The following is a 23,985-nucleotide window of genomic DNA, read 5'->3' on the forward strand; positions in this document are numbered from 1 at the left end:
GCAAAATTCCTTAAGGACCTTCTGAAGCGTAAGGATAGGTTAGGAGAGGTTTCCAACATCCCCCTTAGTGGAGGATGTTCAGCCGTAGTGTTGAACAAGGTTCCGGAGAAATTGACGGATCCGGGCCTTTTTACCATCCCGTGTTTGTTTGGGGGTGATACCGAGTGTAGGGCCCTAGCCGACCTAGGAGCGAGTATTAACTTGATGCCATATTCTATGTATGAGAGGTTAGGGCTAGGAGAGTTGTCACCTACACGCATGTCTTTGTCGCTAGCCGATAGGTCCATCAAGTATCCACGAGGTATCATAGAAAACCTTCTAGTCAAAGTGGATAAGTTTGTCTTCCCGGTAGACTTCGTAGTTCTTGACATGGAAGCCGACGAAAAGGTTCCCATCATTCTAGGACGCCCATTCTTGTGTACCGCCAAGGCCATCATCGATGTCTTCGACGGGAAAATCACACTTCAAGTCGGCGAGGAGAGGGTGACTTTCGAGATAGCACGCTCCATGGAACACCCTAGTAGTTCCGACGATCTTAGTAGTCCTTGTCATTCGGTCTATTTCATAGAGTCTTTCTTATCTTGTGTTGACCATTGCTTTGACTACATTAGTGGAGCCGACCTAGTCGAGAGTAGGATAGAGGAGGTAGTTGAGAAGGTAGAGGAGAGTGTTAGTGAGAGTAAAGAGGTAGACGAGGATGAGTGGGTTCCCGAAGTGCTAGAATTGAGTGAAATAAAGAGTGAAAGTGAGAGTACACCCGTAGAGAAGCCCGCCCCTTTAGAGCTTAAAGTCCTCCCGTCCCACTTAGAGTATGCTTTCCTAGGTGAGGGGTCCGAGTTTCCCGTCATTATTTCGTCTAAGTTAGAGAAGGGAGAGAAGGGTAGACTCTTAGAGGTGTTGAAAGTGAATAGGGAGGCCATTGCATGGCGACTTTCGGATATCAAGGGCATAAGTCCCGCCTATTGCACCCACCGAATACTCATGGAAGATGACTATAAGCCGGTGGTGCAACCTCAAAGGCGACTTAATCCGAACATGCAAGAGGTGGTTAAGAAAGAGGTTCTTAAGTTGTTAGATGCCGGGGCAATTTACCCCATTTCCGATTCACCATGGGTTAGCCCGACCCAAGTCGTCCCAAAAAAGGGTGGGATGACGGTGATCATGAATGAAAAGAACGAGTTAATCCCATCCCGTACCGTTACCGGTTGGCGTGTATGCATAGATTATCGAAAATTAAACGACGCCACCCGGAAAGACCACTTCCCCTTACCATTCATTGACCAAATGTTGGAGCGTCTAGCGGGTCAACAATTCTATTGTTTTCTCGATGGATTTTCGGGTTATTTTCAGATCCCCATCGCCCCGGAGGATCAAGATAAAACGACATTCACATGCCCTTACGGCACTTATGCGTATCGCCGCATGCCTTTCGGGTTATGCAACGCTCCGGCAACTTTCCAAAGGTGCATGGTAGCCATATTCCAAGACATGCTTGAGACCTCCATGGAAGTTTTCATGGATGACTTCTCGGTTTATGGCACCACTTTCGACCAATGCCTTTCCAACCTAGATAGGATGCTTAAGAGATGCATAGAGACGAACCTTATGTTGAATTGGGAGAAGTGTCACTTTATGGTGACGGAGGGGATAGTGCTAGGACACAAGGTGTCGAGAGAGGGAATAGAGGTGGATAGGGCCAAGATAGATACCATAAGTAGATTGCCTCCACCTACTAGTGTTAAGTCCGTTAGGAGTTTCCTAGGTCATGCGGGCTTTTATAGGCGTTTCATAAAGGATTTTTCCAAAATCACACGCCCGATGACTAGGCTTTTAGAGAAGGATGTACCTTTTGTCTTCGACAAGGAGTGCATCAAGGCGTTTGACTTCTTGAAAGAGAAACTCGTTAGTGCCCCAATACTTGTGTCGCCCGATTGGAGCTTACCCTTTGAGCTCATGTGTGACGCAAGTGATTATGCCGTAGGTGCGGTCCTAGGTCAAAGAGTCGATAAACACTTTCATCCGATTTACTACGCGAGCAAAACTCTGAACGATGCTCAAGAGAACTATACCACGACGGAAAAGGAACTCTTAGCCGTAGTGTTTGCGTTTGACAAGTTTCGCTCATATCTCGTGCTTTCTAAAACCACCGTGTTCACCGACCATTCCGCTTTGCGATTTCTGTTTCAAAAGAAAGACGCAAAGCCACGTCTTATTAGATGGATTCTTTTGCTCTCCGAGTTCGATATAGAAATTAAGGATAAAAAGGGAGCGGAAAATGTGGCCGCCGACCACTTGTCACGGTTAGAGGACCCTAAGAGAGAGGAAGTTCGTGAGGATACCATAGGAGATACCTTTCCCCACGAAACCATAGATTTTGTGAGTGTCGAGGTAGAGGGTTTGCCATGGTTTTCGGATTTGGCAAATTATTTGGCAACCGGAGACCTTGTGAGGGGTATGTCTTTCCAACAAAAGAAAAAGCTTCTTAGGGAGGCTAGGAAGTACATTTGGGATGATCCTTACCTCTTTAGGATAGGAGGAGATAGAGTGCTTAGAAGGTGTGTCGCTAAGGAAGAGGGTTTAGACATCCTTAGGCATGTGCATGAAGGTTTAACTGGGGGTCATCACGGAGCACATGTGACGGCACAAAAAGTTTTCGATAGTGGGTTTTATTGGCCGACGGTAGTTAAGGATGCCGTAGAGTTTGTTAGGACTTGTGATCGTTGCCAACGTACCGGCAACATCTCATCCAAGGATGAAATGCCTCAAAATCCAATCCAAGTATTGGAAGTCTTTGACGTTTGGGGCATTGATTTCATGGGACCTTTCCCGTCTTCTAGCGGGAATAGGTACATCCTCGTGGCCATTGACTACGTTTCTAAGTGGGTTGAAGCTCAAGCTTTGCCCACCAATGATGCCCGAGTGGTGGTGAGATTCCTCAAGAAGTTGTTTACACGTTTCGGGATACCTAAAGCTATAATAAGTGACCGTGGCACGCATTTTTGCAATTCCGCCATGGAAAAGGCACTTGCGCGATACGGTGTCACTCATCGTCTTTCCACCGCATATCACCCGCAAACTAGTGGCCAAGTAGAGAATGCAAACCGAGGGGTGAAGAGAATCCTTGAGAAAACGGTAGGAAAAAGTAGGAAGGATTGGTCGGAAAAGCTCGACGACGCTTTGTGGGCATTCCGCACCGCCTATAAGACACCGTTAGGCACCACACCCTTTATGATCGTATATGGCAAAGCTTGCCATCTCCCGGTTGAATTAGAACATAGGGCGTTGTGGGCGTTGAAAACCGTGAACCTTGACCTTACCGAAGCCGCAAGGAGGAGATTCTTCCAAATTCACGAGTTGGAAGCTTTGAGGGATGCCGCATATGAAAGATCTTGGAGCATCAAGGAAAAATCAAAGGCATTGCATGATCGAAGGTTGCGAGGTTTGAAAGAGTTTAAGGTAGGTGACAAGGTACTCTTGTTCAATTCCCGTTTGAAATTGATAGCAGGTAAACTGAAATCGAGGTGGAATGGACCGTACGTGGTTAAACAAGTGTTTCCGTACGGCACGGTTGAGCTTTACGATGAAGTTGATAAGGGAGTTTGGAAGGTGAATGGCCACCGTTTGAAACATTACTTGGGAGGTCCAATTGATGCTACCGAAGAGGAAGAAATTCCTCTAGAGGACCCACCCACCTTCGCCGAACAGTAATTGCGTAAGGTTTCGGTTGTAGAGTTTGTACCGTTTGTAAATTGCGTATTTCTTGTGTTTTTCGTAGTTTTTGTTTTCGTGTCTCGTGTGTGTTTGAGAAATTTTGCAGGAAACGTGCCTTGAGGAGCTGGAAATTTGAAGAAAACGAGGTCTCAGGTAAGTCCCATACTTAGAAAATTTTGGGATGACTTGGGAATGGGTTGGTAAAACTTAAAAATTTTTCTAAGGCATAAAACCAAAAATCCCACGAACCTACTGTCCAAAATGCCCAGTCGCGTAGCGCGACGGGTACCCCCCCCTTCACTCGCGCTACGCGAGCCCTTCGGGGTTCATTTGCAGCTTTGAACCGTTTGAACCTTTACCCTTTTGAACCCTTTCACCTGAACCTACCCTTCGCGTAGCGCCACCACACCACCTATACCTCTCGCGCTACGTTACTGCCCAACTAAAATAAAAAAAAAAATATAAAAACATGAAAACCTACAACCTTATCCCCAAACCTTTCCACAGCCGACATCCCCAACCCTCCACCACTTTCAACCTGTTCAACCCCCACCGCCGATAACCCCCCTTCACCACGATAACCCCCCTTCACCACCACACCCTTACCTCCGGCCATCCCGTTCACCACCTCCACCTCCCAAATCATCAACCCCCCCATCTCCATTCACCCAAACCCTCCTACTCCGAGACCACCCTTCCACCTCCGCTCCGGCCGGCCATCATCCATCACCACATCCACCCACCTCCGACAATCTCACCACCGTTCAACCTCCACCCGCACCATTCAGCCACCGTTAACCTCCACACCACCCACATACAGCCGATTAGCCACATCCTCCTCCACACTCGCTGCCGACAACCCACTTCATAATCCCGTTTCTTATATTTTACAGCCATTCAGGTACGTTTCTCGCATTTTTCTTTCTGTTCAGTTGTTATTTTAAGTCCGGGACTTTGGTTAGTTCATTGGAGTTTGTCGAGTCATTGAGTCGAGTCTGACGTTTGTACTAGAGTCGGTGTCGAGTGTCAACCTCAGTTTTGTTTGGTCAAGTTGTTAGTATGCTGTTTACGGGTATCGAGTTGCATCAGTAGGATAATGGTTTGCGTGTGCTTGTTCATTATTGCACGGATGCGGGTGGCATGGGTTGGTTTTGGACATGTTGCTTGATTTGAGAGGTGTGAGGTTGGGGGTGTGATAATTTCTACGGGTGGGGTGGTTTTGTCCGTGTCTTATTGATCGAGTTCTTATGCGCTAACCTTTATGGGATAAATAAAACTCAAGTGTGGGGATGTGACGCGCGCCCTGTCACCAAACTTCGAAATTTTTTATCAAACATACGCGCGCCGCATCCATTGCTTCCACACTTTGGGATTGTCTAATTTTCGGCACTTGGGATTGCTCGAGGGCGAGCAAAGTGCCGGAAGGGGGTAAATGTTGCGTCTTTTGCGTCAAGTTTGCGTCGTGTGAGTCATCTAGTGTTGTCTTTAGTTTGTCGAGTCGTCTTGAAGTCTTGTCCAGTGTCAATTTGCGCGATGTACATCGCTTGACAATCGGATCACTTTGCTCGTACTCAATCTCCATTCGGGCATAGTTGATTTGGTTTTCGACCGATATGCGTAAAAGTCACTTGTATCGGATAATGGCCGCGAACGAAATGCTATACGGCCAGTGTTCGACTGTACAAAAAAAAAAAAAAAAAAAAATCCAAAAATAGTTTGTTATTACTGATGATCTGCTTGGTTTGTCTTGAATGTTAATTGTTTTGCAGATATGGCGAGCAGTGCGAGAGCAGGTCGCGCCAGGAAAAGGGCCGCGGGCCAGACTGCACCGGGACAGGATCCGGTAGTTGTCGAAACGCCAATCATTCAGATAGCACCCGATGATCCGAATCTACGAAAAATCACATATGATAAGTATAGCTTCATCCCGGATTGTAAGATGCACAGAGAGGACCATCCGATCCTCAAGTTCGAAGAGGATACGTACGAATGGGACAAGTTCAATAAGTTTAAGAAAATGGGTTTGCTTCAGCATAGGATAATACACTGGGAATGGTTGGGTGAGATAGGAGCTGAGCAGGAGGTTAGAGATTTGTTAGGAGAGAGGTTAATAGCTGCGATGAACTGCATTGAGCCACAGTACGTAGAGCTTGTGCTAGAGTTCCACAGTACGTGGTATCATAAGGAAGGTAAGTTCGAGCAGGGAAATGCGTTATCATTCAGTTCTGGTAGGAAGGTGTATGAGATGAACGTACCTCGGTTCGCGGTTATTTCGGGCTTATATACTGAGGATGAGGTTAGGAGGCCCGAGTTCTCGACCTGTCTGAGGGGTGCGTATGTGGAGAATAGGAGGTTTAGTGTGGGGAAAAGAGAGTTGAAGGCGTTCTGGGAGTCGATATCGGATACGAAGTTTGGCCAGACAAATCTGATTACTACGGTTAGGAATCCGATATATAGGTATGTGCTGAGGTTGTTGGCGACTACGTTGGTAGGTAGGAAATCAGGGGAGAATAAGGCCAACTGGATTGAGTTGTTTGTGTTGATGTGTAGGGTGCAGAGGCGAGAGTTTAACTTAGCCACCGTGTTGGTAGACTCGATTAGTCGAGGTAGGAGAGGTGGAAATAGAGCTAGGTTGGATATGGGCCCCTACATTACTAGGATTGCATCACAGTTGGGGGTTTTAGATGTATATCGACCTGAGTTCTTACATAGGGGGCCGACTACTGCGATCTTTGGGTTAGAGGACCTGCAGAAGGCAGGAATAGCATCATGGAAGGCACCGTACGGCTGGGAGCCGATTAGAGAGGGCCCACCTGTTCAGCCGCGACAGAGAGGACCGGTAGAGGTAGTTGAGCCTCAGCAGGAGGCAGGACCGTCGGGTGTTCAGCAGCCGCCACAGTCACCGGTACAGCCGGCACAGCAGGCTGAGAGGAGAGTTCCATTACCAGTTCCCCTTACTTTAGAGTCATTCTCTGGCTATGTGGAGCAGAGATTTGATAGACTGGAGCGCATGATTGAGCTACTACACAGGGAACGTGGTGCACCGGCAGGTTCTGTTTCTACTTATCAGGTTTATGAGGCGAGTAGCCACGAGACAGACAGTGGCTAGAGACTGTGGATGGAGTACAGGAGGATGAGCAGCAGCTGATGATATCTTTTGATGTTTATTTTTCTTTATTGCTGTTTTCATCCTAGTTTGTTTGGTCTGTACTTGATATTGATATACGTTAAACTGGTTGGGTAGGTTGGGTTGGTTTGAAGAACAACTTATGCTGTTATTTTGATAGATATATATATATGATGGCATGTTGGTAGGTTGTTCGTTGTTTGATAGGTGATTATGTTAGCCGCTTTCGTTCGCGTGTACGAGGTTGAATTGTTTGCTGAGCGCGTTTCGAATTGGAGGGCTTATGTGGAAATGACTGGCACTTTGACAGTCTCACATATCAGCTAAGTCGTTTCCCTTTTGTTGTTGTATTTATTTTTATTTCGTTAGTTCGTTATTTATTTAGTAGTTAGTTAGTTTGAGTCGTATTCTCGTTCTTGCATTAGGGACAATGCAATCTCTAAGTGTGGGGATAGGAATACATGTAAATAATCGAGTCTTAATTATAAAAATCCAAAAAAATTAAAAAAATTGAAAAAATACAAAAAAAATTGAAAAATCAGAAAATGTCTTTCGAAATAAAAAGAAGTTTGCATTTTTAACGGAAAATGATAGAAAAAACAAATGATTGCTCGGGTTTGAATAATAATAATATGAGATCATAATAAATCAAGCTTGCGTCTAGTTAGGGATATGTGGGTAGGCCCGGGTTTTGGTTTTAAATCCCTTTGAGTTAATATACCTTAATTGTCGGTCTGCTAGTGGGTTCTCGCCTGGGAAATATGGGAAACTAAAACTGGCAAAAATAGTATAAGGGGTGCCGTTATAAGCTAAGATGGTTAGAGTTTTTTTGTCATATCTCGCTGAAAAAAAAAATAAATAAAAGTGAGCTAGAAACTAAATGAAAGTAACACAGGCCTATGTAATCTGTGGTTGGGGATAGCGACTCTACAGCCGGAATGCCTCTGGGATGTGTGAAATCGACTTGCCGAATAAAAGTACCGAAACCTATGTAATCTGTGATTGGGGATAGCGACTCTACAGTCGGAATACCGCTGGGTTAGGGAAAGCATCGTCTAGTCTCACGAAAATGAATTTGAAAAAAAAAACAAGCTGAAAAAAAAAGAAAAAAAAAAGAGAAAAAGAAAAAAAAATTAGATTTGATGTCAAACTCTCTTTATCTTGGTATAAAACGGTTAGGAATTGGTCAAATGATCGTTCTTTTAGCCCTATAAGCTTGAGTTGGGAATAGGTGGACTGTTGATTCTAGTGTGAGACCCTAGGTAGACTGACCGCACTTGAACTAAATCTACATGATAAGGGTTTAGGATTAGATTCGGGTTTAGAGTGGATCAATATATCCGCAATCGCAGCTAACGCAAGTCTTGGTTTTAATTAAATATACCTATGATTTTCAGCCCGAGTGTTTGTTTGTTTATGATTCCGTTGCATAATTCTTTTTCGGGGACGAAAAAAGAGTAAGTGTGGGGATATTTGATGTATTGCAAAATACATACTTTTATCGTGTATAGTTTGTATATTTTATCGTTATTTTTAGTTTAGTTTAGGTTAGAATTGCGTGCTATTGATCTGTATTGCGTTTTCCAGGTCGTGATACACAAAAATGCTGGAATTGGAGCAAAACCGAGCTGGAATGTCGAATGTCAAGTCCTGGAATCAATACACAAGGTGTTAGAATAATTTTCAAGGATTTTGGAGAGTTGAACTAGCTTTTGGAAGCAACATTCTATGAAAAAGTCCCACTCGCGTAGCGCTAGGGTGACACCCTTACCAGTCGCGCTACGCTACTGCCACAGTTTGATTTTTCGTTGACCTGGGATGCGCTGGTGTAGCGCGAGAGAGAATCCTTTACCAGTCGCGCTACGCGACTGGTGTAACTGACACGCCTGATATGATGGTCGACTAGGGTTTCATATAAATTGAATATTTTATCATCAACAACAAGAGGACACGAATCAAGAACCCTAAGGCGATTTTCTCAGCAGATTTTGAAGGTTTTCGAGGCGTTCGAGCGTACAAGAATCATAGGATCGAAGCACGGAGCGTAGGAAAGAAGATAACTCGGGTCTTACCTCCCGTTTTTCACTACTTTCACGTTTTGTCACTTTAGTCATGAATTCTTGTTTTGAAACTGATTTGTTTTCGTTAGACATGATGTTTCTTGGCTAGATCTTCGTAACTGCCTAGACTAGATGATGGTTTGATCATTGTTTTGGATCTTTTAATGGTTTTCATTTGTTTGATTATGGATTGATTTTTAAAGTAACGTGTTCTAGAATTTTTGACTTGGTGCACATGCGTATTTACCTTTGATTGTGGATTACTTGCTGTTTCACATAGATCTTAGTGACGGTCTTTATCACAACATAGGTCTGTGTTGATTATTTGCATCCTTGCGGGTTCGGGTAATCTTTGGGTAAATCGGCCGATAGCCTTAGAAACAGTAACTAAAATATAATTAGAAGTAAGTATTCTGCTTAGCTTGTCGCTGAGAGGCTCGAGTTAGTTATTAGGTCGCAGTGCAATATATAGCTAAATTAGATTTTGAGAGAAGTCGAGGTTAGTTCCCTAATTGCAGTTGTGTCTAGTAAGTCAAGTCAGAACCTAGAACTGCCTTAGATTATCGCGCTGAGAGGTAGATAGTCATATTAGGGCACTTTTAGAATCGTTAGAGGACTGAGAGGAAATCTAACAGTCGGTAATCATAACAGCCTTGTAGGGTTTCCTAGGTTTCTTCCTGAGAAGGGTCGGGAAGTCTTAGCATTGAAATACCTTAAGGTTTAGTATTTAACGATCCCGGCTCCATACAACAATAAACCTGTTAAAAGTCCATTCATTGTCAAACCGGATTCATGTCTAGGTAGTCTTTAATCTCATCTGAATCAAAACCTTAGTTCTTCGTGCGTGCTTTAGTTAATTCTAATTTAATCACAATTTTAGGATTTTAGCAAAAACCCCCCCCAAACACAATATTTGTTAGTCGTGTCAGTATTTAGTCTTAACTGAGTCGTTAACGTAATTCGTAGAGTCCTTGTGGGTTCGACATCCGGACTTACTTTTCTGTGCTAGAGTCGACCGGTACACTTGCCGGTGAGTAGTTTAGTCTGGTTTAGGAGTCTAGATTTTTATTACTTGAGTCGTAATTTAGGGTAATTTTAGTTTAATTAGTTGAACTACTTTTTCCACATCAATTCCCATTAGCTGGATACCAGATACCAAGTGTGGGAGCACCTTTTATGTATCTGAGAATCCTTTTTACAGCAATGAGATTAGATTTTCTGGGAGCTGATTGACTTCTTGCACAGACACATGTTGCAAACATGATGTCTGGTCTGGATGCAGTTAGGTACAATAAAGACCCAATCATGCTCCTATAAAGTGTTTGGTCAATCAGCTCATCCTTTTCATCAGACATGACCAGCTTATTTGTGGCCATGGGTGTGCTGCATGGTTTACAATCATTCATATCAAATTTGGTTAAAAGTTCTTTAGCATATTTGCTTTGATGAATGAAAGTTCCATTTTGCATTTGCTGTACTTGGAGACCAAGAAAGCATTGCAGCTCACCCATTGCACTCATTTCAAACTCAGCTGTCATGAGTTCTCTAAACTCTTCACACATTTTGGTACATGTGCTTCCAAAAATAATGTCATCCACATAAATGTAACGCTCCGTGTTTTCATAACTTTCCATATTTAGAAACCATTTTTCATATTCCTATTTTTGTAAACTTTGTATCCTAATATTCGTCGTTTCGTTTTAATCGTCGAAAAATCTTTATCTTTGGTCTGATTCATTATGAAAAAAAATGGTTATTTATTCATGGTTTAATCAATTGATTTTACTATTTAAAGGCTTATTTTTATAATAATCTAGTTAGTCCCGTTAAACTTTAAAATTAAGGATAGATTAAATTTAGTTGTAAAGATTGGTTCATTTAGAATTTACGTATAACCTAGTAGTTGGTCAACTATGTTATATAACTTAAAACTAAGCTAATTCAACTAATTTATCTAAATCCTTCAAAATTTAGGGATTATAATGGTCTTTCCTAAAACTAAAATACATCAAACCCTAATCATCTTTTATAAACAGCCGACACTTGACCTGTTTTCCCTCCCATCTCTTTCTCTGCACTTTCTTTTGGAGAAACCCTAACTCACAAGCCTTATCCTCTCCAAACCTCACAACACAGACAACACCATCATCTTCACTCCCCTCTCCCTTTGCAAACACCACATACTCAGTCACAACCTACAAAAAAATCAATGTTATTTCACACCACATCCACTCCCTCCCACCGTTTATATTCTGGCGACCGGAATAACAGGCGGAGCCGCTTTACCGGCGACTGCCGGTGCAGTTCTCCGACAACAGTCGCACCCTCACACCCTCATTCTTACCCCTCTCACTTCTTCGGTGAACGAGAGTGACATTATAAGCAGCAATTGGAGAGAGAGAATAAACAGGTCGGAGCCAGCGTCGAGCACCGACGAGCTGTGGCGGCGGCAGGCGACGACACCACCGTCTGCAGCGGTGATGGTGGTGCAGCTGCTGATGTTGTTCTTGTCGGGAATCGGGTTTTAATTTCAGGTCTCGTGGTTAGTTTTGGTTTCGGGTTTCGTTTGATCTCGGCTCCTAGCTCGGTTCTTAGTTCGGTAACTTCACCGGGGATTCGACGGAACTCGCACCGTCGTCGGAGGTTCGTTCGTCTTGTTTTCGATATATTCTGTTCCTCTTCGATGAAATTTATTTTATTAATTTGTATATGATGAATGGCTGAAATAGTTAAATCAAACTCAAGATATAAAAACAATGAATGTTCTTGTTTCTGTTAGTCTACATATGAATTATTAAAGAAGATGACTTGGTTTTCGTCTGTGTTGATTTTTTTTTAAACAAAGGAGACAATGACAGTACTTAAACAAAGCCAATCTTTTGTATATTTAATGTTTTATTTTTTCCACCTAAAACTCAGTACAATAATTCTCATAAAAGTGGTTCATATAAAATATGAATCTGAACCTGATGTTTTTTTTCTTTTAGTTTACAGTACATAAATAAAAGGGGTATAAGTCCTTAAATCTATTTCTATTTACTTTATAAGAAATAACAGATCTCTTTTTTTGTGTAACAAGCTATTTATATTTATTTCGTTTGTAAAGCAAAAAAAAAGCCGTTTATATAAAGAATTATACATCTAAATAATCTAACAAGTATTTAATCATACACTGCATGTCATACTTGATTAAAAAAAAAGATATTTTTTTAATAAAAAATTATGTTTCGCATTTATATAAGAATAAAAAAAAATATAAACACTTCTTCAACCAAATAGTTTTATAAATATAACTACTAATCACTAAACTCATCCCACCAGTTTAATTCATATCGACTTACTCGGCTAATTAGATAATTGGATAATTTTATAAACTAAAGTTATTAGACCTATCTATAAGTAATTAAGATAATTAATTGTTTTCTTTTTACATGAAACGTTGAAAATGAAATAATGTTAATAATTAATTAATATAACCGTAAACCTTAAATACTAGGAATTATATTTAACCTATAAATATTAACGAATCGTTATGTGGTATTTTAACGTCTAGGATAACCGTTTCGTTCGTCCTTTTGGGTTTCGTAATCTTTACTCGTGCGTCATTTCAAGGGATTCTTATACGCAACCACTGTGAGTATACTCGAACCCATTTTACTTTTAAACACTTTGGGTGCAACATGTATTCTATATTAAACGCATGTGACACTTGAAACTTATTTGAAACATGCTCTATCCTTTTAAACATGAAACATGAAACTTGTGATACTTGAGACTATTTTGTGCTATGTGAACGTTTAATCCTTGTGTGTAGTTCCGCCTTAACAATGGTAGCGCTATAGGGGTAATGCACCTCCCCCATTTGTAGTCGAGGGGTATTGTTAGGAGGAGACATATTAACCTCCAGTGAAACTTTGGGTTAGGTACTTTAACGCATTGGAAACTTGGGCTATCACTTGGACTGCGTAAACTAGCATGGCTGAAACTATTTTATTATGTTCATGTTGGATATGAGTTTTTTTTTCTATTATGCTATGTAAACAAACTTGTATACTCGCTCTTTGCTTTTGCATTGAAACTCTATTTTAATACATGTTGCAGGTTGATTATTGAAGTATGGATGATTGATGAAACAAGTTTAGGGTGGCTAGATACACACCTAAATTTATCTATCTTTTGTTGTTATGTTATTTGTTGAAACAATGTTGTTATTTCCTTTTGAATATTGTGTAACATTTACTTTTGAAATGAAATTTGAATCTAATTAAGTATTGTCACATAGTGTTATGACGTCTCTAGCAATCTTTACACACTTCGTCTCATCCCGATGTTTCCGCCATCGGTTGGGGTGTGACAATAAATTTGGACAATCATTAAATCTTTCCCTCTCCATTTAAGAAACAGTATTTTATCAATGGTACCTCTTTTGAAACCATTTGAGAGTAGAAAGTTGGAAAGAGTTTCATACCAGGCCCTTGGTGCTTGTTTCAGGCCATACAAGGCTTTGTTTAGCCTGTAGACATGATCAGGATAAAATGGATCCTCAAAGCCTGGAGGTTGACATACATATACCTCTTCATGCAATGTACCATAGAGGAAAGCACTTTTGATATCCATCTGAAACACCTTCATGTTGTGGTTGACAGCAAAGGCCAGGAACAGTCTGATAGCTTCCAATCTTGCAACAGGGGCGAATGTTTCATCATAATCAATCCCCTCTTCCTGTCTGTAACCTTGAACCACAAGTCTGGCTTTGTTCTTGACAACAATGCCCCTTTCATCTGTTTTGTTCTTGAAGACCCACTTTGTGCCAATGGGACTGACCTCTTTTGGCAGTGGTACAAGCTCCCATACTTGTTGTCTCTTGAACTGTTGGAGCTCCTCTTGCATGGCTTCTACCCAGCTGTTGTCTTTTAGTGCCTCTTGGTACTTGACTGGCTGATGGAGTGATAGAAAACCAGCAAAAAGACAAATGTTTTGGGTTTGGCTTCTTGTGAGCACCCCTTCATTGATGTTGCCAATGATTTAATCAGGTGGATGAGATCTCAAGAAGATTAAATCTCCTTGGTATGGTATGATGGCATTTGTTGGTGAAGGCTGCAAATGTGTATCATATGAGCTAACCACTGCTGGTGACTTTGATGACCCAGCAGTGGCTTCAAAAGGTGGTGGAATGGGTGGTAATGGAGTAGACCACTGCTGACTTTTATCCACTGTTTGAGGACTTTTGTCAGCAGTAGTTGAGGATATGGAAGCAGTGGTGGATGGGCTACTTTGATCAACAACTGTTGATGCAGCAGTGGTTGAGCTTTCACAGATGTTTTGAACAACTGATGCTTTCCCTTTGGTGGCAGACCTTTGAGGGATGATGACTTCATACCCATAGTCTGGTGTTGTATCCTCTGATGGACCTGCACTGTTAGTCTTGACAGCAGTATTTTCAAAAGTGAATTTTTCAAGATCAAACAGTTCAGCAGGATTTGCTGGGATTTTCATTGATGAAAGTTCATTGAACTTTACATCCAAAGTCTCCTCCACTACCTTGGTCCGTGCATTGAACACTTTGTAGGCCTTGGCAGTGGTTGAGTATCCCAGAAAATAACCACAATCAATTTTGGCTGCAAATTTTGAAATGGAATCTTTTAAGTTCAAAATAAAGCATGGGCAGCCAAATACCTTGAAGTATGAGATCAGTGGTTTGATTTTGTACAGAATTTCATAGGCAGTCTTTTTGTGCCTGGGGTTGATTAAAACTCTGTTCTGGACATAGTAAGCAGTGTTTACTACCTCTGCCCAGAAAGTTAATGGCAAACCTGAATATGCAAGCATGGTTCTGGCAGCCTCAATCAAAGTTCTGTTCTTTCTCTCAACAACCCCATTTTGCTCTGGTGTTCTAGGGATGCTGTACTGCCTTACAATCCCTTTCTTCACATAGAAGGCATCCAACTCCCTATTTTTAAATTCTGTGCCATTGTCACTCCTAAAGCTTTTAACTGGAAGATCAAATTACTTTTCAACCTGTGTCACAAAGTCTTGCAAAATGCCTGCAGTTTCATCTTTAGAGTGCAAAAAGAAAGTCCATGTAAACCTAGAAAAGTCATCAACTATAACTAAACAATATCTTTTCTTTTTGAGGCTCATGACTTGAACTGGGCCAAACAAATCCATGTGCAGCATTTGCAAGCACTGGGTTGTTTTGGACTCCTCAATGGACTTGTAGGAACTTTTATGCTGTTTTCCTTTTAAACAGGAAATGCAATGTTCAGGACATGAAAACAATTTTTGTGGAAGGCCTCTCACCAAACCATTTTTTGAAATTTCTGTTATTGTCTTAAGATTTGTGTGTCCCAGTCTTTTGTGCCAAAGTTCTGTCTCTTTGTTAGAGGCAGCTGAGAACAGACAGGCATCAGCTCTGGGACACTCTTTAGACATGTCAACAACATAAACATTGCCACTTCTTTGAGCAACAAGTTTAGTTTGACCATTTTTAATTATTGCTTCAATCTTTTTGACCATTTCTGGTCCAACAATCCTACAACAATCTTTTATGAAGAATGACCCAAACCCTTTGTCACTCATTTGAGACACACTCAGAAGGTTGAATTTTAGATTGTCTATTAGATTGACATTTTCAAATTTTACATTGCCAGATTGCACTGTGCCAGACCCCAGAACTTTCCCTTTACTATTATTTCCAAAGGATATATCACCCCCACCATGGATTTTAAAGTCTTTGAGGAGGGCTTTACATCCTGTCATGTGCCTGGAGCCTCCACTATCTACATACCATAGACTATCAAAGCATGCAGAAGCTCCCTGCACATGAAGTAAAAGGATTAGTTCATTAAGGACTCCAAAGCCAACAGGGCTTTGGATGGGGTCTCAACAGTGTCTGGTATGGATGCAGTGTGATGGGCAGTGGTTAAGTCAGGGGTTTGGACAGTTTTAGTACTGTTTCTTGCTAACCACTGTTGGCGGTCTTGCCCAATCAACTGCTGGTAACCGAAAGGATGCCTATTCACTCTGGGTTTAGAGGGCTTTTTGTAGACCTCATAAACGTGTGGAATCCTTTGGTAAGACTGTTTTTCCTTGCCCTTTCTGAACTGATTGGCAGGAGGTGCATCAGTAACCTGAACATCTCTTTTGACAGATGTTTGGTTCAGCTGTTTTGTGACAGCTGTTTGAACTGGCACAAACAGTGGTTGTTTCTTTGTGAACTTGACAGATGGTGCAGATGCTGATGAACTCAAGGATGTTTTAGCCATGTACTCATTCTTCTTTTCATTGAAGTTTTTGAGGTACACACATGCCTGAGTTTTATGGTTTGTTTTACCACAAACACTGCAACTTTCAGCTGAAGTAGTGACACTTGTTTTGGTTAAGTCATAAGCTTTTAGATGGAAACAATCTTTTGTTAGATGGTTCCTCTTCTCACAGAATTCACAAAATAAGTTATCAATTTTCTCTTTCTTCTTCCTCTTTTCAGACTCCTTTGTAGCAGAGGTTTTGACCACTGCTGGAATATCCTTAAGAGGAATGACTTTAGCTTTTGGAGCCTTAACACCATCAATTGATGTAAAGTCCATTGGCTTGAAATTTTCAAGGATATCACACTCATCAGACCATCTTGGTTTAAATTGATGATTTTCAATCTCCTCAAATGCAGAGGGACCCATTGGTCTGTCAAGTGTGATTTTGTTACCAAGTTTGTCAGTGATTTTCACTTCTTGGCCATCCTTGTTTGTTGGGATGAACTCAGTAGTTACATCAGTGGTTGAAACAGATTTTTCAAAAGCAGTGTTTTCATTATCATGTTTTCTATAACCAAACCCAAATTTTACATTGCTTTTTATCTGTTTCTCAAGCATAACCTCATACCCTTTGCATGATTCCACCCATCTTTCACAAGTGATCTGGGTGGATTCTAACTCCTTTTTGCAAACTTGGTATTTTTCTACCATAGTTTGGAGTAGGGTTTTGGTTATGCTTTGCTCTTCTTTTAAACTGCTAATCTCTTTTTCCTTTTCAGTCAACTTGTTTTTAAGTTCTTTTAAAGATCTTTCAAATTTGACTTCATCAGTTAAGATTTTGTTCCTAAGGTTTTCATTCACCTCTTTGATGTTAACAAAAGCAATAATGCAATTGTCAGAACATAGTTTTTCTAGAACTTGAGGTGATACCTTGGCAGCAGCCATCATTGCACAATCACATTTAGGATTTTCTTCCTTATCAGCTCTCTCTTCTTCCTCACCAGCCTTTTCATCTTTCTTGTCTTCTTCAGACCATAGATCTGTCATTGGTTCAATCAGGGTACCTGAACTTTCTCCCAGCAGTACTTCATCAGTCACAGCAGTAACCACTGCTTCAGTCACCTCTTCCACTGTTTCAACCTTCAGCTGTTCCTCCTCAGATTCAACCCCCTCCTGTATTGACTCTAATGCCATCAAACAAAATTCATTGTGAGAAGAATCATCATATAGTGCAAAATTTTCATCATTAAGATTTTCAGGCATACTGCTCCAGTCAACAAACTCTTGACTAAAGAAACTTTGTTGTTCAGGTTGTGTAACTACTGGAGCAGTAGTTTGAGGTGCAGATTGCACTTGTGCCTGGGGAGCAGGGGTTTGAACAAATTGGATATGTGGAGCAGCTGTTTGGACATAATGCACTGGCATAGGGGCAACAGCATAGTGAGCAGTGTTCACATGTGCTGCTGGGGCATATTGGGCATAGTGCACAGTGTTTTGAGTTTGAGGTCTAGGATTTGAACTAGGGTGAGTGACTATGGGACCAGTTGTTTGACTCCTACATTCCCTAGCAAAGTGTCCCAACCTGTTACACTTGTAACACTTGATTTTCGATTTATCCAACCCAACCCTTAGGTTCCCATGAAGACCTGGAAATTTTCTCCCAGTTCTCTTATAAAACTTGCTAGTTCTAACACTTAGCAAGGCCAGTTGGTGCAGGATGTCCATTTCTTCTAGGTCAGTGGGGTCGAAATGCTGTAAATCATTGAGTTCAAAGCTTAAATTGTCTGACATCTGGTTTTCATTTGCAGTGAATGCATAACCTGTAGAGTGAGGATCAGGGTTGTTAAAGTTTGCACCAACAGTTATGTCAATGAAGTGATCATAACCCTGATCCTTACCACTACCACCAGATTCTTCTTGACCCAGAAGAGCAGTGTTACCGAATGAATAATCATCAACGGTTTTCCCTGACTCTTGTAACTTCCTTTTCTGGTTCAACTCCCTCTCAAAGGTCAGGAGTCGACCATGGAGTTGGGTCAAGGTCAGATCCTTGAACTCAGGTGCAGTTCTGGTGACAATAGCTATTGTGTCCCATTTTTCTGGCAGTGATCTGAGGAACCTGCTATTTTGAGTCGAGTTTGAAAACGTGACCTTAACAAGCCTCAGTTCACTGATGAGACAACTGAAACGCTCAAATTGTTGAGTCAGTGATTCACCTTTAACATGACAAAACGTTTCATACTGTTGGTTCAGGATTTCCCTATTGTTTTCTATGACCTCTTCGGTACCTCCAAACTGTTCCTTAAGTGCGTCCCACAACTCTTTGGCACTGTTACAATGTAACAGTCCAGCATATATTTCGTTGGGGAACGCTGATGCAACAATACTAAATGCTTTAGCATCCAGTTCAAATTTTTGATAATCCGTTTCAGTATAATTTTCAACAGGTTTAGGAACTTGTTTTTTAGCATCTTCAGCGCTTGGCACTGTAGGAACATGAGGACCAAAGATAACAGACTTCCAACAACCTGTGCGTTGTTGAGCGAGGATGTGACCCATCCTCCTCTGCCAGATGTTGTACTCATTTCTTTTTAGCATAGGTGGTTTAAAGAGCGAGCCAATGTTGTTTTTATCGTCCTGAGATTGTGACGTCATTCTTGTTGTTTTACAGGTACTGAGAAATCAACTATAATGGTGATTAATCCTTACTCTGTTTTTCAACGACGAACAAACGATCAGTATCAACTGTTTTGAGCTGAACTATTTACGTCAAAATGATTGTTAAATCAAATTTGACTGTTCTAGCTCTGATACCAATTGTTGGATCTGAGTTTCCTTTTGATTGTATTTTTGTTTGAAGTTAAAATGGAAAATGGATGAGTTGTGCAGCGGAATTAAAATGATAACAAACTTTGCATACAATCAAATGAGAGTAATACTTTAATCAAACATCTTTACACAAAGAACCGAATGATTGAATTTATTTCAAACACGATTACAATGATGATGTATGAATGCAAACTCCCCCTCAGTCCGAGCTCAGTAGTTTGTTCGTGCAAAGAAGACGAATGATGTGAAGAGCTAATAGAACAGTACAAAGTACTGTACTATTTATAAGCACTTGCAAACTACTGAGCATCTTTAGCTGACGTCACCATGAAAGTGACATCTAACCTCCTAACAAACTCTAACCTCTGATCTATACAGACACTGCTTGTGTTAACTACTGCTATTACATTCTATTACAAACAGACTTTAGAACTACTACTGCAACCTTCTATCTCTGTGAACCCAGCAGCACTTATCCGGATCAGCAGTGCTTAACTCAAGGCAGTAGATTGAAACAGCAGGACTTGAGTCTTCATCAGATCTTTAATTGAGCAGCAGTTATTGGTCAGCAGTTAGTAAGATCAGCAGATAGGAGGTCATCAGTTGTTGTAATCACTTTCAAGGGGAGAGATATGTATATCAGCATCTGCTTATTCTGAATCCACTGAGCTGATCCAGTTTTGGCTTTACATTGTCTGTTCCTCTGATAGGGTTCAATCCCAACACCAACCGAAGAGGCAGCAAGGACATATAATACTTCATTTGTCGAGAAACCATATTGTCAAGAAAACATCTTTTAATACTTCATTTGTAACCATAAGGATAATGCAAATTTGTACGTAAAGATCTCTACACAAACTGTGTATGTGCTTGTGCTGTAGCAACCGGAGATGAATTTGTGTATCTAAATCAGGTTCTCTACCTTAGATCGGTCATTCCTTGTGATACATGAACGTTGTATTCTTGTCTTTCAGAAGAGTTGGTATTGAACCAAGAATACTTCAAACATTCTAAACCCTACTTGGAAACAAACCAACAAAATCCTAATACTCTTCTAGCAGAACCCGACACGTCTTCTATGATGATTCGAAACATTCACGAACCACAATGGACTCAGACTCATACTACTCACCCTCCCCTGAGGAAAAGTTTTCCCGACGACTCAGGACAAAGCAGTTGGTTTGGGTTCATATCAGCGTTGTTTATCACCCTGTGTAAGCATTGGAAGCCCGACCACTAGCAGAATCATTTCATTATATCTCCGTTGAAAACAAGTGATTAAAACGCTTCTCCTTACAACTCTCATCAAATGCCTCACCCTTCCTTTTTATTACAGTCATACGACACGTTTTTTTTGTTTTTCAATCTTTGTTACTTGTTAAAGTTTTATTTTTTTCTATTTTTAGAAAGATTTGACCACCTAACGACTGTAAAATGTCTCGTGTGATTCACACCTTAAATCCATTAAATACTTTGGGTAAAATCTAATTTTCTTTTCATACGGGCCGTATACAGTTATACGGCCCGTATACGTTATTCGTATCCATTGTATACGACCAGGCAAATTCTTTACACATGGTGTATACGGGCCGTATACAGTTATACGGCCCGTATGGAATGAAAAAAACTGACAGAGTCTGAAGGCATTGACTTTGTTAGTTTCATTTTATTATATACGGGGCCGTATATGTGACACCCCAGGAAAATCAGGAAAACAACGCAACTTAACTGGCTTCCTCAGTAACCACGCGCTAAATTTCGGGACGAAATTCTCTTAACAGGGGGAGAATGTGACAACCCTCAAAATCCTATGTATTCCGTACAATTTATTATTGATAATTAAAGTGTTTGACGACTGTGTGGAATTACTAAACTGCTCTCTGATTACTGTGATATACTTACATGTGTTTGTTAACGTACTTGGCTTGTGTAGAAAACTTGACTAAATGGTCCTGAATATTTTCCTATGTGTTAGGAATTAATTGTGTTACAAAAATATATGTACAAGACGCCTTACGGAATAATTAAAACACTTTAACGAAACAGTATCCGACCGAATAACCGGACATTACCTGGGACGCCAAATATTTGTCAAACACATTATTTAATTATTCTTGGCTAGTCATGGTCCCCGTAAGCCATAACACCCACCACAAATAAACTGACTAACAAATGTAAGTTTATTACTTGGAATTTAACTACCTTGTTACATTTTAGTCACAATTTTTACACTAGACCCCCCCCCCCCCCCAACCGTAAATCAGCCCCCATGGACCCCACCCAAGATCTTAACCATACTTCCAATCTCCTAGCTATATTATGATCTATTATTTTAGTTGATTTAGCTTGTGAAAGTTGCCAAGATATATGAAACAATCTTTATAAGTATGGAACTCATGGATCCTCATCATCACAACAAATATCACACTCAACCTCACTACTCTCTCCTAACTAGATTATGATCTATTATTTTAATTGATTTAGCTTGTGAAAGTTGCCAAGATATATGAAACAATCTTTATAAGTATGGAACTCATGGATCCTCATCATCACAACAAATATCACACTCAACCTCACTACTCTCTCTCTCTCTATTCGGTTTCCCCAAACCGAACCCACCCCCCTCTCTCTTCACATCTTCATCTTCCATTTTTACAAGTCCCTTTTTTAGCTTAGAAGGATTCAAGAAGGTAGCTACTTGTGGAGCTTCAAGAAGGGCTTTGTCTTGCTTGTTCTTCATCTTTTCTCATCATCCTCCTCAATAGATTCTACCCTAGCTATAAGCTAGTAGACGTGATTGACCGACCTTGACTGTTAGCGATATTTGAGAATCTAACCGAGCAAAACGAGGTGAGTTCACACTTTTCTACAAAGCATGGTAATTTCCCGGTGGGAATGGGAATGGGTACAGGAATAGGGATTCCTCGTCCTTTGAGACGTGTTCAGGAATGTAAATTCCTCGTCCTGTTGGGACGTGTTAGACTTACTAGACTAGAACTCTATCAGCGAAGTCCCTCCCTTTTTGTATCGACTTAATCGCCGAGGCTATGGCGAGCGGGTCATTAGTTAATAGCGCTATTAGGTTTAACAAACCTCACACCGTGCCAGTCGGACGGGCGTGTAATAAAGGACTATGGCACGTCGGTGGTGATAGAACACCGACGCTAGGGCACAATTGATTTTTGTTAGTAGTCGATATGATAAACGAGTCTGGTAGTTTAAAATACTGGGGTAGCTCCCCACGACCAAAGTGCCGGGCTGGATAGCTAGGGAAGGTGGACATGGGATGGTTAACTAATAAACGTTTTCGAACTATGGGGTAACCCCCACGGCTGGATAGCCGAATGAGATTAAACTATGTTTTTGGAAACAACTCTAAAATGGACAACCAACTGTGAACTCACTCAACTTTGTTGTTGACTCGTTATTACATGCTTTGCAGGTCATTAGATGCTATGGAGCTTGCATATGGAGGTGGTCGTTGTGGGATGCGAACTGATATGTCTCGGATTTAATAAATAAACTTTATGAACTTATTAAACCTACGTTTTGGACTTTAAACTTATGAACTATGGACTTATGTTTTGAACTTATGTTTTATGCTTCCGCTGTTAACCTACAATTGGTTTACTTCCTTTTGGTTACCAATCGTATTGTATTTGGTTTTATTTACTTAATTATGTTGTTCAATATGATTGGTGGCTCGATCTTGGTCACGTCACGCCTCCAAGCGGTGATACTCCGCAGGGTGGATTTTGGGGGTGTGACAGATTGGTATCAGAGCCATTGGTTATAGTGAACTTGGTTTTTAAAAGGGAAATTTTTTTTATAAAAGCTAGACTATAACCAGTACAGTGCTCAACGATCCACAACGACACTACGCTCCACATGCAAGACTCGACACCATAAGTGGTATGATTTATGTTATATTGTCGGTTAGATAGTTCTCACTGTGCATTAGATAATGTGGTAGTTGCTATTTGAACCTTGTGTGCTTACTCTCTACCGTCGTCCCACACTTACGCACTTTCACGACACTTTTCTCACTTACGTTGCTTCGTGATGAAGATCATAAGTGGACGCGGAGGACGTATCAACCTCACTCAAGCCCAGTTGACGGCTCTGATCAACGAACGAGTTGCTGAGGCACTCGCGGCTGTTCCTGCAGGAGGTATAACCTGCTACTTCGACCTATCTTAGGACGTTTAGATCCTACCTTCACACACCAACCCTCGTGCTTAACCTTGTCTTTTATTCTCGCACCTCAGGTCAACCTGCACAGCCTCCTATGTGCACGTTCAAGACCTTCATGGATTGCCGACCTAGCACTTTCAGCGGCACAGAAGGAGCTGTAGGCCTTCTTCACTGGTTTGAGAAGCTCGAGTCTGTTTTCGAGATGTGTGAATGCCCTGAAGATCGCAGGGTGAAGTATGCTACTGGAACACTCGAGGGTGCTGCGTTAACCTGGTGGAAAGCACAGGTTCAACTGCTTGGGTTGGCGGTTGCTAATGCCATCCCGTGGAACGGTTTCAAAGAACTGATTAGAGAAGAGTACTGCAGTCGTGACGACATCCACAAGCTGGAGGTGGAGTTTTTCAATTTGAAGATGACGGGGTCTGAGATCGAGGCATACTCAAAGAGGTCAAATGAGCTAGCCATTCTGTGTCCCACTATGGTGGACCCTCCCTTCAAACGCATTGAGCTGTACCTTAAGGGCCTGGTACCAGAGATTCAAAGCCATGTAACCTCGGCTAATCTTGGCACCATTCAGCAAGTCGTCAAGTTGGCTCATCACCTCACTGATCAGGCAGTTGAGCAGAACAGGCTGCCCAAGCGTATTAGCACCACTACTTCTGATGCTCCCAACGACAATAAGCGCAAGTGGGATGGGAATTCAGGCAAAGGTTCTACTTCAGCTCAGTCCCAGCAGCGAAAGACAGATGAGTACAGGAGCCCCGGTCAGCAGTCTTCTGGGAATCAAGGTCAGGGTGGATACAAGGGAAATCAC

General features: G+C 41.4%; 1 protein-coding gene and 1 long non-coding RNA gene across 3 annotated transcripts; both read left to right on the forward strand.

Moving 5' to 3' along the window:
* Nucleotides 1-3,012: 3,012 nt before the first annotated feature.
* On the forward strand, nt 3,013-3,708 carry LOC118492100. The gene has a single exon (XM_035989884.1). The coding sequence runs from the start codon at nt 3,013-3,015 to the stop codon at nt 3,706-3,708; it is 696 nt and encodes a 231-aa protein (XP_035845777.1).
* A 7,213-nt stretch (nt 3,709-10,921) lies between these two features.
* On the forward strand, nt 10,922-22,438 carry LOC110940793. 2 transcript variants are annotated; one of them, XR_002593556.2, is made up of 3 exons: nt 10,922-11,541; nt 12,452-12,531; nt 22,420-22,438. It is a non-coding gene; the product is annotated as an uncharacterized LOC110940793 (long non-coding RNA). The 2 variants fall into 2 exon arrangements; XR_002593554.2 differs by lacking the exon at nt 22,420-22,438 and adding an exon at nt 13,000-13,051.
* The last annotated feature ends 1,547 nt before the right edge of the window (nt 22,439-23,985 follow it).

This window comes from Helianthus annuus, chromosome 5, assembly GCF_002127325.2.
Source record: "Helianthus annuus cultivar XRQ/B chromosome 5, HanXRQr2.0-SUNRISE, whole genome shotgun sequence".
In the NCBI taxonomy this organism is placed as follows: domain Eukaryota; kingdom Viridiplantae; phylum Streptophyta; class Magnoliopsida; order Asterales; family Asteraceae; genus Helianthus; species Helianthus annuus.